This window comes from Uranotaenia lowii, chromosome 3, assembly GCF_029784155.1.
Source record: "Uranotaenia lowii strain MFRU-FL chromosome 3, ASM2978415v1, whole genome shotgun sequence".
Classification (NCBI taxonomy): domain Eukaryota; kingdom Metazoa; phylum Arthropoda; class Insecta; order Diptera; family Culicidae; genus Uranotaenia; species Uranotaenia lowii.
Genome location: NC_073693.1, coordinates 33,271,591 through 33,288,014, shown reverse-complemented (window position 1 = coordinate 33,288,014; position 16,424 = coordinate 33,271,591). Strand labels below are relative to the sequence as shown.

At 38.6% G+C, this 16,424-nt stretch overlaps 3 protein-coding genes across 4 annotated transcripts in view; 2 read left to right on the top strand and 1 right to left on the bottom strand.

Moving 5' to 3' along the window:
- Positions 1 to 4,139, top strand: part of LOC129758161 (lambda-crystallin homolog) — a 9,194-nt gene extending 5,055 nt beyond the window's left edge. Inside the window, exons 2-3 of the mRNA XM_055755624.1 lie at positions 2,975 to 3,353; positions 3,412 to 4,139. Coding sequence (XP_055611599.1) covers positions 2,975 to 3,353; positions 3,412 to 3,936 — 904 coding nt within the window. The 3' untranslated portion in view covers positions 3,937 to 4,139. The remainder of the gene's footprint in view (positions 1 to 2,974; positions 3,354 to 3,411) is intronic.
- The window catches only part of LOC129758162 (alpha/beta-tubulin-N-acetyltransferase 9), a 26,100-nt gene extending 12,128 nt beyond the window's left edge, over positions 1 to 13,972 (top strand). Inside the window, exons 2-3 of one of the 2 annotated variants that reach the window (XM_055755625.1) lie at positions 10,319 to 10,514; positions 10,589 to 13,972. In XM_055755625.1, coding sequence (XP_055611600.1) covers positions 10,328 to 10,514; positions 10,589 to 11,001 — 600 coding nt within the window. In that variant the 5' untranslated portion in view covers positions 10,319 to 10,327 and the 3' untranslated portion in view covers positions 11,002 to 13,972. Of the gene's footprint in view, positions 1 to 10,308; positions 10,515 to 10,588 lie in introns of both variants that reach the window. The other variant, XM_055755626.1, reaches the window with a different exon arrangement.
- LOC129758160 (arf-GAP with dual PH domain-containing protein 1-like) lies at positions 13,026 to 16,424 on the bottom strand. Its single transcript, XM_055755623.1, has 4 exons — positions 15,706 to 16,424; positions 14,086 to 14,311; positions 13,245 to 14,023; positions 13,026 to 13,173 (listed from the first exon to the last, which is right to left on the bottom strand). The coding sequence occupies exons 1-4, from the start codon at positions 15,785 to 15,787 to the stop codon at positions 13,109 to 13,111; spliced, it is 1,152 nt and encodes a 383-aa protein (XP_055611598.1). The 5' UTR covers positions 15,788 to 16,424; the 3' UTR covers positions 13,026 to 13,108.

Here is a 16,424-nt window from a genome sequence, read left to right as displayed (position 1 = left end):
AACGAAATTTAGCAAGTCATCATTAGAAGCGAATTTAGAATTCATTGGAAACACTATTTGTGCTGATTTATAAAGCTATTTACTTGGCAAACTCCGATAGTACTATTTAATACCTATAAAACACTAAGAGACGGAACTAAAATACCAAAAGGTGAATTAAAACAATTTACATTCATATTCGACATAAAAATTTATATTAGGCTTTCCACAACACAAGGTTGGTGACACGACAAGTGAAGGAACCGTAATTTAACCAGATTACGATTAACCAGGACACGACAGACAGCAGGTACTAGTTTTATACTACACAATTATTGAAATTAGAACCTAAAAACAAAACGTCTTATAGTCAGAGCTGCCTTCGATCGTACCATTGGTACCGTAAAGGACTGAATATCGGATAGACGACGAATACAGAAAGAAACACTAAACGTAAGTCACTATCAAGCATGAATTTAAACACTTAGAAATAAGAAACTGAAACATTACTGTAACATCAATTGTAATCCAGAAGCAGATTGTAAGAAAATTAATATGTTTCAATTTCAGGAGAAATTTAACGATTATAATAAAAAATCAGTTCAAATTTGCGGAACAGTTTCTGTCTTGTGGCCCTTACGGGAACAATCCGACATCCACAAACTTTACCGAGAGTACCATGGCTCGTCGTGATAAAGGCATTCTTGATTCTACGCCACTGTTCCGTCTGTCGGCAATTCCGAGGCTCGGGATTCAAGCTGTTCAACGTATGCCCTTTTCACCTCTGATTCTGACCTTATGTGCTGGTCGATGGGGGAAGAGCGATCCACCGATCACCATGTTTTTGTTGCCACAAAACTCTTCAAGCAGCTCTCCGTTTTCGCTCATCTGTCATAGACCATGGCGCCCCATGATGCGCTCAAAGTTCTGATTATCGGAGCCAATCTTTACGTTGAAGTTGCCTAAGTGGATTTGAATGTCTCCCTTCGAAATTTTCTCAACCACGCTGTTCGATAGACTGTAAAACTGCTTTTTCTGGACCATTGTTAGGTTTCTAACCCGTGTTCTGAATCTGGCTACGATTATTCTTTCGTTTATCGGTTCCCATCTAATGAGGGCCGCATGGGCCTGCGGGCTTAATAGGAAACCAACTCCTCGTTCCCGAGTAGCGTGTTCTTCTCGTATGGCAGAGTAAAGCAGGACTTGTCCGGTCTGAGTTTTGTGTTTTCCAGTTTTAGGCAAACGGACTTCGACCAGTCCCAATATCTCTAGCTTGAGGCGGCTAGCTTCTCTAGCAAGTTGAGCCAGCTTACCTGGCTGGGCAAGGGTCAAAACATTACAAGTCTCAATTCTAGTCCGTGTTTTCATGCTAAAAATCGTTGCCAAAGTTCCAATTCGGTTAATTCTTGTCCCAGTTTCCGTAACAATTTAATAAATCGAGATCAGTAGGTTGTTAGCCTAAGGCTCCTATCCCGCGATGGGGCTGCCATCTTGGACTTAACTGGCGGGAGCCGCATTTCATAAATTCACCCGCTCGCTGCGAGACAGACGCTGTTTGAGTCGCCCCTGACCTGGAGAACAGATGCGTGCAGCTACCTTCTCAGTCTGCATGCGTCCAAAGCATCCACCGGGGTTGGGTACCCGATCTCCGCTTAAGATACTCGCATTCCAGCCGGTAACACAGGGAAGTTAGGTGAGATAGGAGTTGTGAATAAAAGGTGACATGACCACTGAGGGGCCTCGTGTTGCACACAAACCACCACTCGTCAGCCAGTACTTACTGAACTCATATTCTGTTGCTTTTCAAAAAACACAGTTTTTACGGATGAACGTAAGAAATTTGCAGGGATACCATTTGGCCTAGATATTTGTCCAGATAGCTTTTAAGGTAGTAAATTTGCAGAAAAAAAAATTTCGGCTTAAATATCAGTGCACTAAACTTTTAAGCTTTATTAAAAACGAGAATGGTCAATTTGGTTTTCTTGTGTACACAGATGTGCAATATACGGTTCGAAAGATCTTAACGAGACAAGAAAAATGTTGTATGGGCCATGACAATCTACCGTGTTAGGAAAAAGTTATTGGTTGTAGGAAGTCATATTGAATTTTTAGCAGTTAACCTTCAAAGCTGCTGACTGAATTTATACCGAATTTGTTTCATGTTTTCTCTCGCATGGTAGATATTTTTGGCCCCATAGTGACTTTTTATTGTCTCATCAACCGTATAATGCACACCCGTGTACACCATAAAATCAAGTTCTATATAATTTTGCCCAGTCTCCTTTGCAAGAGTATCGTTTGGCCTGAATATCAATCCAAATAGCTTTCAAGCTGAGAAAATTGCAAGAATACCATTCGGCCTCAATATTAGTCCAAAAAGCTTCAAGCTTTGAAATTTGCAAGAATATTGTTTGACCAAAATATCAGCCCTGAATATTAATGCAAATAACTTTCATGCTTATAGATTTGCAAGAGCATCACTCGGCCTGAATATCAGTTCAAATAGCTTTCAAGATAATGAATTTGTGACGATACCGTTCGACCTGAATATCAGTCGTAATAACTCTCAGGTCAAACAGTACAGCAAATTTGTAATGTACATACGGTAAAGGAAGTTCCGATTCTCCTGTTTGCCTGTTTGTGATTTGCCTGTTTTCTCTGTAGGATTGGATTTGAACACACTTTCATGAATTTACTTGAAGCTTTGATAAGATACAAAATACAAACTCAGATTTAGAATACAAAAATTACGTTCAGATATAAGAAACCGATCACCATCAACAATCAGAACAATTTAAGAACCAAAATTCATATGAAAAAATCATATTATATTGAGATTAAATTGATTGATTCAGATCAGAAAACCAAATTCCAATTTCACAACTTGTGAAACTCAGAGTAAAATTTTTAAAGGAAACTTTAATCTGACTGATATTAAAACACGATAGTATAATGGTATAACTTCAACTATAATATAATCATTTTCTATATCCAGCGGTTTGATCGGCCGATCATGGGCCATGCTGTTCGCCGGCGTCGGTTACCAGGTAACCATTTTCGATATCATTCCGGAGGTGGTACAGAAGGCTCTCAAAGACACCCGGGAGGAGCTGGAAAATCTGGAACGCAATGGGCTGCTACGTGGTACCCTCACGGCGGCGGAACAATTTGCGTGCATTCGAGGCTCGTTCAACTTGAAGGAAACCGTCGACGGTGCCCTGTTCCTGCAGGAATGTGTTCCGGAAAATATCGAGCTCAAGAAGAAGCTCTACAAGGACCTGGACGCCGTTGTTGGAAACAATACAATTATTTCCAGCTCCACCAGCACCTTTGTGCCGTCGCTCTTCAGCAAGGACTTGAAGCATAAGGATCAGGTAGGATACTGTTATCGATTAAATTCTTTAAAATTACTACTTCAAAATACGATTTTAGGTTCTCGTATCTCATCCGGTCAACCCACCCTACTACGTGCCACTGGTGGAAATCGTCCCGGCGCCGTGGACCAAACCACAGTACACGGCCAAAACACGTGAACTGATGACAGAAATCGGTCAAAAGCCAGTGACTCTGTCCCGAGAGATCGAAGGTTTCGCCCTGAATCGCATCCAGTACGCCATTCTGAACGAAACCTGGCGCTTGGTAGCCGATGGGATTCTGAGCGTTAAGGACATCGACAGTGTCATGTCCGATGGGTTGGGTATGCGATATGCCTTCCTGGGACCTCTGGAAACGGCTCACCTCAATGCAGAAGGTATGCTCAGCTATTGCGATCGATACTCAAACACAATCTACGCCGTCAGCCAAACGATGGGCCCAACTCCCAAAATGGATGGGAAGGTTGCGCAGCAGGTGTCCAAGGAGCTGGAGCAGATGGTGCCGCTGGACAAACTGCCGGAGCGACGTGCCTGGAGGGATGCTTGCCTAACCAAGCTGGCACAGCTGAAGAAGACTATCTAAACTAGTCGAGGCCTCGTCGATTGTGAATTTCGTGCTAGAGTTTTATGTTTGCGTGCCATGGATATTTCCCTACTTGTTTGTAAGTGTCAGAGGAACGTTTTTAAAGTGTTTTTAAAAACTTTTGTTTTTATCGTTTTCGAATTTGTTTCCGATTGTTGTTTTCATATTTTTTTATGAATAAAATTTTAATTTTAGCATTTAAATTTTTTCTTTTTCAATTTAAAATAATTTCCGAAAAATCCTTTTCACTTCGTTTTACTTTTCAGTTGCTTTGTTTCAAATTCTTTTATACATATACCGCGTAAAAAAAATTCTCATAAAAAACCGCGTTAGTTCCCGAAAACTGCGTAAAAAAACTTGAAGTTAGGACAAGGAGGACCTGACATTCATTACATGATATGACATTGACAATGACATGATAATTACATTGAGACTTAAGACATGAGACCTGAGACCTCAGGCCTGAGCCCTGAGACTTGGGACATGGGATCTGAGACATGAGACCTGAGACAAGAGACAAACGAAATGATACTTGATACTTAAGACCTAAGACCTGAGACCTGAGTCCTGAGACATGAGACATGGGACCTGAGACCTGACACCTGAGACAAGAGACATGAGACCTGAGACATAAGACTTGAGATTCGAGATCTGAGATCTGAGACCTAAGACCGGAAATCTGAGACCTGAGGCATGAGACATTGAGACATGACACAAGTCTCAGATTCCAGGTCTCATGTATCAGGTCTCATGTCTCAGATCTCAGGTCTCAAAAAGATTTTAAGGGTTTCGGTTTTCGACCACGCTAAAACAGTGTTTTCCTTTGAAAAGGACTTAAAAAAAATTCTCTCAGAAACCGCTCAAAAAAAGCCGTGTAGAAAACAATCGTGCAAAAAACGCGTAAAAAACCTTACAGTATTTAAGCCTCTTCAATGCTGAGCGTTTTTTGGTTCAAATTATTTATTGTTTTATTTCTATCTTCACTATTTTTCCAAATTTTCCTTACCTTTTTTCTGTTTACACTCTCTTTCTATTTTCCTCTTTTTGTTATTTACTTTTTTATTAATTTTCTCTGTATGGACTCCCTTTTCATTCTTCATCTTATCTTAAGCTTGCTAGAGTTCCCTGTTTTAACAGGGTTTGCCGGGATATTTTAACAAAATTTGGGAAAAGTCCAGTCCGGCCTGGTTGCCTGGATTGCAATGAATGAGAGCCCGGATTTATTCACCTTATTTGCCAAACCGAACAAAAAAAAAATTATTTATGCGTCCAAAACGACATTTTTTAGCAAATTTAAAAAAAATTATGATGGAAGCGTTAAATAAAATTTAAAATCTACTAACAAATTTTGATGAATTTTTTTTTTCAAAATTTTTGTTAAGAAACTTTCGGGTTTGACCTAATTTGCTCGGCAATAGCCCGAATGTTTGATCGACAATTTTGAAATCAAATGCCTGGATTTTGTCCGGTTTTTAGACAAATTAGCCCGCAGCTGGCAACCTTATCTTGTCTATAATTCTTTTAATGGAGTTTCTCGCTTACCTTTTTTTCTTTTTCTTCTCCTTTTAGTCTTCCAACGCTTTTGTTATCTTCGAACGAAGTCACACAACTCCCCTCTAGCCTATTCACTTTATTTGTTTTGTTTCTTGTGCTCTTCTCGCCGTTTTCTTCTCACTTTTCCGTTTTTTTTTTTTCTTATAGTTAAATTTTACATTTTACTGTCCTCTCTTACATTCTTCCCAGTTCTTTTCTCTTGTTTTCGTCTTCATCCCAGCGTACATGAAATCGTATCAGAAAGTCGTTTACAATGGTGTCGCAAATCGCAATTCCAACTGCATAGTAAAAAAATCGCATAAAATGTCGTCTGAAGTCAGTTTAAATCGAATATGATAGAAAGTTTGTAAATTTTGAGATGGTTTCACTCCCGCGCGGGCTTTAAGTGAGAAAATCATCGTCATGTTCTCTCTGCAACTAGCAGTGCATCCAGATGGCTAAGAATTATATGTGAATTGAGTTATATTGACAAATGAGAGAACTAGAAAGTATTGTCGATGGCATTCTTCCGATTGGTACGAATTAGGTGTCGCATAACGCTCAATCGGTGATGGAATCGAAAAGTTATTCTTTCTCTCCTTAAGAAAAACCTGTAAGATCTGTCAATAGTTGGGTGAAATTTTAGCACCGCTTCCCTCGCCTATTGATGTAGTTTTTTAGGGAAGAATGCCACGAAGTAGTAAATTCCTGGCAAAAAAAAGATGTAGTTTTCGTGGCTTAAGAAAGAAATTAAATTTATGTATGTATGCCTCCACTTTGGTAGGTAAATGTAGTTTTTTTTCAACTTTTATACGATCTTTCTATTATGTATATGCAACGTATATCAAAACAGTATAAGAATATAGCCCAAAAATATTTCATGGGATTTTTGTAAACTCTCTTTTCCCTTCTATTCTTTACCTTATCCCCAGCAAACATTTATGAAGGTATAACACAGGAACAACAGAATTATTCAAACAAATATACCAGATGGAAAGATTGTATTAAACTTACCAAAATAGCATAAGGCTACAAAAGTGGAGACGATATATCTACAATGACAAGATTCCAACGATTCGATTTTCCCACAAAAATCAAAATCAACAGAAAAAAAATTAACCTCGACCGAGATTTGAACTCCAGTCCTCCGAGTTGGCTGTCTAAAGAGGAGACTGGATGGAGTGTCAATTGAAGGACCGCCCATTTATCGTAAATCAGTTTACTCAAATCGTAAATGACGATTTAGCATATTCTGAACTTTTTGGTGACATATTTACGAATTGACTAAACTCCTATCCGATTCAACTTTTTTTGGGGCAAAGCTTGTCGTAAATGAATGATAGATAATCACTCAATATCAACTTGTTTACGATGGTCATTGAAAATATCTTAATATTCGATTTGGATTATCATTTCTATTACGATTTCATGTTAGCTGGGTCCTTTTCTCTTATTTGATGATCTTCATTGTTTTCTTCCAGATCTCTTATCTCTTCTTTTCGTTCTTTTTTTGTAAGTGTTTTGTTACTCTTTTCTTAATATCTTTCCCTTACTGTTGATCCCCTTTATTGTCATGGCTATAACTTCGTACTTCTGATCGGGTCAGAAAAATGAGTCCCAAAATGATGTATCGCATCATATTTGTTCCATTTCCGCTTCACTTTTACTGGATCTCTCCCATATCTAGTTTCTGTTTTGATCATCCTTTTATACTTAAATTTTGTAAGGTGATGAATAATTTTAGAGAAACATGAGGATTAAAGAAAAGGAAGAACATAAGCCGTAAATATCATAAATATCTCAAAAAAGTTACCACGGCTTACAGACAGGACTTGAACCCGCAATCTCCACTACTTCAACTGTTTCTAACATTTTTTCACTTCCTATTGTTTTCTCTCCTCTCTCCATGCTTATCGAGTTTCTCTTTTCTCCTCTGTTTCTCTTTTCCTGCACCCTGTCTCTGTATACACCATCCCAGCAAGGTTGCCGAAAAAATTCTGGGTTTTACCGAAAAAAAATTCTGACATTCTGTGATTTTACTCAAAAATTCTGTGATGAATTCTATGATGGTTTTTGAATAATTTAATTAAAAAATCAAGTCAAATTGCGTCTTTTTTACATTTTATTTGAGAAAAATCAATCAACATTACTCACCTTATAACATTTTCCAATTTGTTGTAAGAATCGAAAATTTATATTGACGTAAACAAAATCAATTTTGGGAAAACGTATGTAATTTTTAAAATTCTGTGAAATCTGTGAATATTTTTTTAATTCCGTGTTCTGTGACATAGATTCTCTGATGAAAATTTGCTCAAAATTCTGTGAAATTATAGATATTTCTGTGGTTTCGGCAACCTTGCATCCCAGTCGTTCCTTACTGCCTTTATTTTTTGTCTCCTTTTTTCGTCTTTACTTCTTACTCTACCCGCATCTGTTCCCTCTTCCTTCGTGTTTAGTAAACAGCTTTCGTTTCAAAGAGAAGTACTTTTCCTCTTCTTCCTCTTCCTCCTTTTTCGATTTATGTTCTCCGTTTTTAATACTCATTTTTTCGTCTTTTCATTCTAGTGTTACATTATTTCTTTTTGTTCTTCCCTTTTTCTAAATTTCTAGCTTAAAACTTCTACTTTTTTCGCTGTTTCTTTCACCCTTCAATGTGTTCCTCTTATTTTTAAATTCCTCGAGAAAAAAAAATAAAGAAAAAATGTCTCTCATCTGTCTGTTATTCCTCCATAATTTTGCACATAAGCTCTCTGTCGAAAATTATCGAGGAGTTGCAATTCTCTCTGCCATACCGAAGCTTTTCGAAAGTATTGTGTACGACCAAATGTATCCATAGTTAGAAAGAAAAATGTCGCAAGTTCAACACGGTTTTCTTAAAAAACGATCAACCATAACAAATCTCGGGGAGTTTGTATCAAGAATTTCGATATGGATGATGCAAGGATTGCAAGTCGACGCTTTTTATACTGATATGTCAAAAGCATTTGATGTGATCGATATCAATTCACTGCTATCCGTGCTCAGCAAAAATGGAATTGCCAATACTTGCCTTAAATGGATACATTCATACTTAATTGAAAGAATTCAATATGTAAAGCTGGGGAATGCCAGATCCGGTGCATTCTCGGTTAACAGTGGTGTGCCCCAAGGGAGTCACTTGGGACCTCTTCTCTTCATCACTGTTATGAACGAGTTCCCCGAGGTACTGTAGGAGGTTTTTGTGCTGTTATACGCTGATGATTTGAAAATGTTTCTCCCTGTTCGCAACCTGAATGATTGCTCGACTCTGCAAAACGCACTGCACCGTTTTTCGGACTGTTGCAGAACCTATGGATTGAAGTTGAACGCCTCAAAATGCAGTGTTATATCGTTTTCTCGGAAGCCAACAAACATCATGTATGATTATCGCCTTGAAAACAGCTTGATTATCACTAGAAAGACCTCTGTAAAGGATCTTGGAGTTGAGATAGACAAAGAACTGAATTTCACGAAACATATAGAGCAGGTAGTGGCCAAAGCTAACTCTATGTTTGGAATGATCAGTAGAGTCTGCCATGAGTTGAACGACCCCTACACAATCGTCTCAATTTATGTAGGTTTAGTTCGGACTACAATCGAGTACGCCAGTGTTGTTTGGCAACCCTACTACAATGTCCACGTAAACAGATTGGAAAGAGTTCAAAAGAAATTTCTCAAATACGCTCTGAGGAATCTTGGATGGCAAGATGAAATGCGGGATTATCGAGCCCTGTGCATGCTGGTCGGATTGGATTCGCTAGAAAATCGCAGGAAATCAAACGATGCATTATTTTTCAAGGATTTGACAAGTGGAAGATTTTATTCGCCGTACATGCTTTTGCAAATATCCCCCAATGAAGGACGCAGTAGTCTACGCAGCGTAAGGCCATTCCAGCTTATACACAGGATACAGAATTAAGCGAGAAACGAACCAATGTACAGGATGATGGCACTTCACAATGCACATGTAGAAGAAATTAATCTTAGAGCAAGTTCACTGGTGTTGGGAAAAAGTGGTAGAAATTTTGACATTTTGAAAATTTTACCATGCAAAAATGTTTTCAAGATCTCTGGGTGTTATATTTTTTTACAGCACTGTTTCTATTTCAACCGTATGTGATAGAAATATTGCTGTTTTTGCATCAGTATTAAGAGGTGTTTTACATAAAATTATGATCGATAATTTTTAAGTTTAAATTCAGATTAAAGGCTTAAGCCTAGGATCATCATCAAATAAATAAATAAATAATTTCTATACTCTGTTTCTCTTATTCTGCATAATTACCTTTGGTTTCATTTTCTATCACTCTCTCTCTCTCTCTTTTTTGTTTTTTCTCTTCAGTGATTTTCTCTATCTCTTTCTTCTTTTATTTCATCTCTTTCTCATTTTTGCCCTTCCCTCTCTAATCAATCTTCTTTCTCTATTCTCTAATCGCTCTCTTTCATATCTCTTTTTTCATTATCTCTTCTGTCTCAATCTATTGTCTTATGTCTCTCATTTCTGTTTAGTGTCTCTTTTATCTATTTTTTGCCTCTCATCTTTCTCTTCTTTCCCTTTTTTCTCTTTCTTTTCTCTCCATAACTATTTGCCTCATTTTCCTAAGGTATTGCGAAAACTTTCCCGTCTTTGAAATTTCTTCTCCGATTTTTTCTGCCCCTTCTCCCTCTCTATTCTCTTTCTGTCCTATATCTTCATTATCTCATCTTGTCTTTTTTCTCATTTCCCCTTATGTCTCTCCTTTCAATTTTTTTAAGATGTGCTGTGAAAAATATAGTTTTTATCAATTTAGCATATTTTATCAATTTACAAATACCTAGTTACTTTCAGTGGAAAATAATGCGCCTAAACGAAAACATCATGTTGGTGGGGAGAAACGTAATGCTGGTGCCCTACGAGAGGAAGCACGTGCAGAAATACCACCGCTGGATGCAGGACGAAGAGCTACAGCAACTCACGGCCTCGGAACCCCTGAGCCTGGAGGAGGAATACCAAATGCAGCAAAGCTGGCGCGAGGACGACAACAGTAAGGACAAATGCAATGGACAATTTCTGATTAAATTCTATGGAAGAAAAACTAACTAAAAATTTAAATTTTAGAATGTACGTTTCTAGTATTGGACCGGTCGGAGTTCGAAAAAGGTGGAAATGAAATCGACTCTCTGGTGGGTGACACTAATATATTTCTTCTTGCTGAAGAGGAACAAGCTTTCAAAACGGGAGAAATAGAAATCATGATTGCAGAACCATTATCCAGGGGAAAGCGCTACGGTTGGGAATCAACTTTGTTAATGTTACTCTATGGTATCGATCAGCTAGGAATTCAACGTTATAAAGCCATAACTAAAGACAGCAACACCAAGGCTATTGGGATGTTCGGAAAAATGGGTTTCCAGGAGATCAAAAGAGTGCCAGTGTTCCAAGAAGTGACCTTCGAAAAACGAGTCGATCCGGACTGGATACGGTGGATCAAACAGGAAGTTTCTCTAGTAATAAAATCGTACCGCGAATAGATTAAGTTGCTTCTTTTCTTCTTCTTGTCATATGTTTATTTTCGATTCACTAGTCTTTAGCCTTTCTTTTCTGATGCCAAATTTGTTTCGCGGTTTAGTCTCTTGTTTTTAGATTTATTAAATTATTGTTCCTACCCTACGTAATTTAGAGCTATCGATAATTTTTACTTTTTTATTTGATGATGATTATGATCTTTTTTTACTACCACTCGCTAAAATAAATCTACGTAAACTAATACCCACTATAAGAGTAAATGGCCGACCTTGTCGATCGAACATTCGCTAATTATTTGGCAGATTGTATTATCCCTTCTGAAGTTTCTCATTGTTTCTTGTTGTATTTTAATCATTAGACTATTAGCTACACAGAAGGCAAATCATTTAAATAAAGACAACACAAAGCTACAGCTATCTGATGGTTAATTGCATTCTTCCCTCACATACACCAGTGCGGTGACTACTGGCAAAACTACGCAGCTGTCGCATTTATGGTGACATCATGTGGAGACGACGATTCACCAAAAAATTTAATGAAAAAATTTGGAAACAGTTTCGCTTTTTCGTGATGGGAATTACTGTCATTTTTCTTGTATATTATTTTAGTCATTTGAGCGACAGCAATTCATGTAATGTTAGTTTGGTTTTTTATGCCGTTTATAGAAATGTTTGTTTAATAAATTAATTACTTATACAAAGAATGCTACCATCTAAAATCTTCCTAACAATGTTCCAAAATTGCAACCTTAAAGATTCCAATGTTCAACGGTATATGTTCCGACGTTGTGTGTACAGCTTCTTACAAATATTACGAGGATTGCTATATTCTTTTTCTATTGATGCGTGTTTTTTTAAATACTTTACTATAAATTGTCTAACTACTTCTTACGGGCTAAAGATAACTTAGATAGATGCTTCACATGTTATCAGGAGTAATGCAATATTTTATGTATATGCTTTAATTCTCAATATTCCTTCAATGCAACAAACGTTTGGAAAAAGTACCGATATTTTTGCACACTCAAACTTTCAGGGAAAAAACACATTTTCACATTACTTGCACTTATCGAAACACTCCAAAACACTTTCCTTTTTCAATCTGAATTTGAAAAAAACAATGCTCTCTTGAAAAAATCTTAGAATAATTTTGAAATCCCAAGATAAATAATTCACTTTTCAAAAAGCTGTATCATAAATTTCATAATAAAATCAGAGTTATTTCAACGAATCAAACTGGTCGTATGTCTCTCGATTCCTTGTTTTTTCTGGCAAATAACGGGCAGTGATCGAATGTTGTTATAGTTGTTTGCTAAAGTGTGTTTTTTTTTGCTTCTATTTCATGTCTTGTTTTAGCGTTAGAAAAACGTAGCTAAGAATGAACTTCTTCGGTGCTGAATAAGTATGTTTCTCTGTGCATTTTGTGCAGCAGATTTATTCCTGCTAGACGAGCCATTTTGGCCACCTTCCCTTTTTTGTAATTGCTTGATCATTAACTCGCGCGAGCAATTATCAATCTAGCCACACTTGTTCTCAGTAACAGGATTTGCTTTGTTGTAGATGTGTGCATTGTGAATAAATTACTTAAGGTTAATGTTAATGCTTTTGTATTGATATCGATGATGAAAAATGAAGCCCGTTCAAAGAAACAATCTTCAGAAATTTGCGGGTACTTGGATTTAGTAATTCTAGTAAAGTCTGGAGGCATTTTATGAACATTAAAACACAATTGTACAAAAACAATTCTGATTAATCTAACATTTAAACTAATACATAATGCGTGTTTGTTCTTAGTCTAATTCAGAGCAATTTACAAATTTCAATTTAATTCTAAATTAACACTAAACATTACGATGTAATACGATTCATTTGCAATCTTAAATAGTCTATAAATCTGATTTGCGCCGTAAGATTACGACAGACTCTAACATAATCATGAGGATAAATTAGCCCTTATTTGAACTGAGAATAAAATGCTCAGTTTTAGGTCTCTCAAGACAAGTTATTCTTTTCAGGGAATCTTTCCCCGATTCCCATCGTAACTGTTCTCGAGAATCCATCATGCACCGAACTGATAGTTGTCTGTTTTAAATTAGGTAGAAAAAATAGGTTATTACCTACCAGTGAAGATATTGATCGAGTTGGTTCCACCACGCTTCCGGATCAGGCGTGCTGATACTACAAAAATGAATAAAAAAAATAATAATTAGGGGTCTTAAGCAAAACTACCTAAAACCTAAAAAACTTACTGGAACTGTCCTGCGGTGTCAGTGGCTTTTCGAGCACCCTCTGGATGACTGCCATCCACTCGTCACGATCCTGCTCGCTATGCGACGACAGATTGTAGGTTCTCTCCGGGGTGAACAACGTAAAACTGAACCCTTGATCTTTGGCTCCAACCGGGGCTCCTATCCGAAGGCTGTATCCATCAAGCTGATTCCCGAGAAAGATTTCACCCTTCGGGTTGGCATCCAGCGGATCGTCGTGGTACATCAGCTTACGATCATCCAAAGTGAACCATCGCCGTTTGTAGCTATCGGTCGTACGGGGACCGGTTTTCAGCAGCCATCCTTCGCGGGCGAAATCGTGTGTCAAAAAATCTACCAAATCACTTTCCGATGCACTAGGGTAGGCAATCTGTAGCCTATGCAACTTAGCACAACGGATAGCCATGTACCAGTTGTTGATCTCCTTCGGATCGTCATGATAAACGTAAATGTGCCGGGTCGTGCCATCTTTCATGAATGTCAATTGCAGCGAATTTGGATTGCCGACCTTGGCAGGAGCGTAAACCACATTGAGTTCCGTTATTCTTAGGATAGCCTTTGGTTCACGTTTCTCCTTCACAAAGTAGCGCAGAGTGTCGTCCGCCTCCGAAAGCACAAACTTGCGCAACTGGTAGCGACTGTCCTCTTTGCCTCGTTTCATCAGAAAACCTTCCATGTGGCCGGAAGTGTAGGCCGGTCGTTCGTTCATGCAAAACTCTAACCGATCGTATTTTGCCCGGATCCATTGCTCGATCAGGGTTCTGTAAGAAGAAACCACAACATGAATACCTCAACTCAACTTAGTCCGTTTCGATTTACTCACTGTGGATCGTTTTCCCGGGGCCGCCGGTAGCAGGCAGGTACCCGCTGTTCGTATTTCAGCTTCGAGGCTTTGTTGCCCACTTCGATCATCCGCTCCAGCTGACTGTCCTCCCATTTGTCCAGCTTGAGATGTTTCACCTTGGAAATGTGTGCTCCCATGCTCCGATGCACGGCACAGCATCGGGTACAAAGGAAGATGCCGATGTTGTAGGAGGCCCATTCGGGATCTAAGGGGAAAAAGTAGGTATATATTAATTTTATTAAAACGTGGTGAATTAAATTTTTAACGGATTTAAACTTGTTGCCTCAAACTCCGTTTTCATAACATGGAATCAGAGGTGACAAAACACTCCCTGACGACGTTAGCAGCAAGATTTCGAATCTTCAGCTGATCTAACAATTGCACAAGTGGCAATTGCTAGCAGCTGATAATTTAGCGTCATTCCATGTTGCCCGCTATCTAATACGTATGAGGCCAATGTAAGCAAAAAAAAATTAGCACCAAGCGTGTGACCGTCGTGCGTCGTCATCCTCGTTATATTTGCAATATAGGCCTTAGTGGCGGAGACCGTCTGTTACAATTACCGAATAGCCACCCGCCTCATCGAGTGAACGCCTTTTCTTCTATAGGTAGATATGCTGATGGATGCGAGAAACGGAAGAAACATACAACACACGCCGTCATCTGCTGGCTGGCTCGGGAAGGTTGGGGTGGTGTGGGAGGTGAAATTTTCTGTACGTTCGTACGTATGACAAATCCACAAACAATTAGGTGCAAGGGTTACCAATCCACTAACTTATCGAAAACCGGAGTGGATAAGGAGTTTTTACTCTTCTCCTCGGAGCCGGAGGAAACCGAGGGCTCCCATACAAAGTTCATAGAGAAACAAAACAAGAAATTTGGTACACGGGAACTGAATGGTGGCGTCTTTTTAGACTCGATGCCATCATAATTCTATGCTTATGAATGTCGAGTAAAAACAAAGATTTTATTTCACTGAACTACCTACAACTGTGATAGGTAGACATAGGCATTTTTTAAATAATTTAACGAACCACAGTATAGAATACTGTTACTCATCTTAATACAGGAAGAATAAAACATGATAAATCTCATCCGCTCCAAGCTAAAATGGATCATTAGCTGACCAGAATTGGTCACGTGCCAAATGCAGGCAACATTTGGCTATGGGAAAGGATTGTTCTAAGCCTTAAGCGTTCGTAAAGTAGGTAAATTCCTAATCTCACTGTTTTTAACTTCTTTAAATTACCTTTTTAAACTGATCAGAAAATAAAACTGAACTATACACGACCTAACCAGGTATTTTAGCACGCTGGTCACCCTACAGTGTTTTCTATTTTACGCCTATCTGGTGGCGCCTACGTTTTCCTGCAACTAATAACGATTACGTTCGGTCGGTCGGAATGCAATCCTCATATAGGTACTCGGAAGGAGGAAAAGGAGGACCAGAAGAACGAAACTCATTCAGGGAAAAATGCAATTTCCAGTGAATTATTCTGAAGAGGGGATTGAGACCCTGAGGATTTCGATAAGTATGTAATCCTTCCTTCGATGGTTTATGACAAGTTTAAAATAATTAAAAGGAAAAAAAACACTTACTTTTGGTCGCACAATCCGCACACTCATTGTTGCCATCGATGGCCAGCAATCGATGGAGGATTTTCTCGTTCTGGTCCGCCATCCTCCTGCAGAGATTTCTCGAAAAATGTAGACAGACAGTAGGTTCCGCTTCCAGATAAACTCCTTACGCTCGATTCGAGCAGAATACGTCCCGGAGTAGTAAAGGCGTAGTTTTGTTTTCCTCCTATAGATATTTTACGTGTAGAGGCAGACCTTCCTAGAGGTTTATTGGGGGGCACCTTTCCGGAGTCAAGCCAATAAGTTGATTGTTTGCGTCCACGTATGGGATGGTGCTTCACTTTCCAGACGGAATTTCCCACTTTCTTGACAAAATTGAAATGATTATTCCCATATTGCGTAGATATAAAAGTACAACAATTATGTGCTGACGACGGTGCGGGGGGCGTAGTAGATGCGGATAAAAAAAAATACCACCCGAGAAAGTGTATCTATTTTGCTGTTGCGCCCCAACGCTATCTTCACGGCACTTTTTCACTGGTCTCAACTCACGCGAACCCAATTCCCGCGACTAAAGTCGACGCGCACGGATACGGAAATACCGTTTTCACTTATTTCTAAACTCACAAAATTTTATTATTCCACGAAGTTATCAATAATTTTTGCACCTCGCATTTTTGCTACCGCGCGATGCTGGTGTGCAGCAAATGTTGACGCTCTCTTCGAAATGAATGAATGAA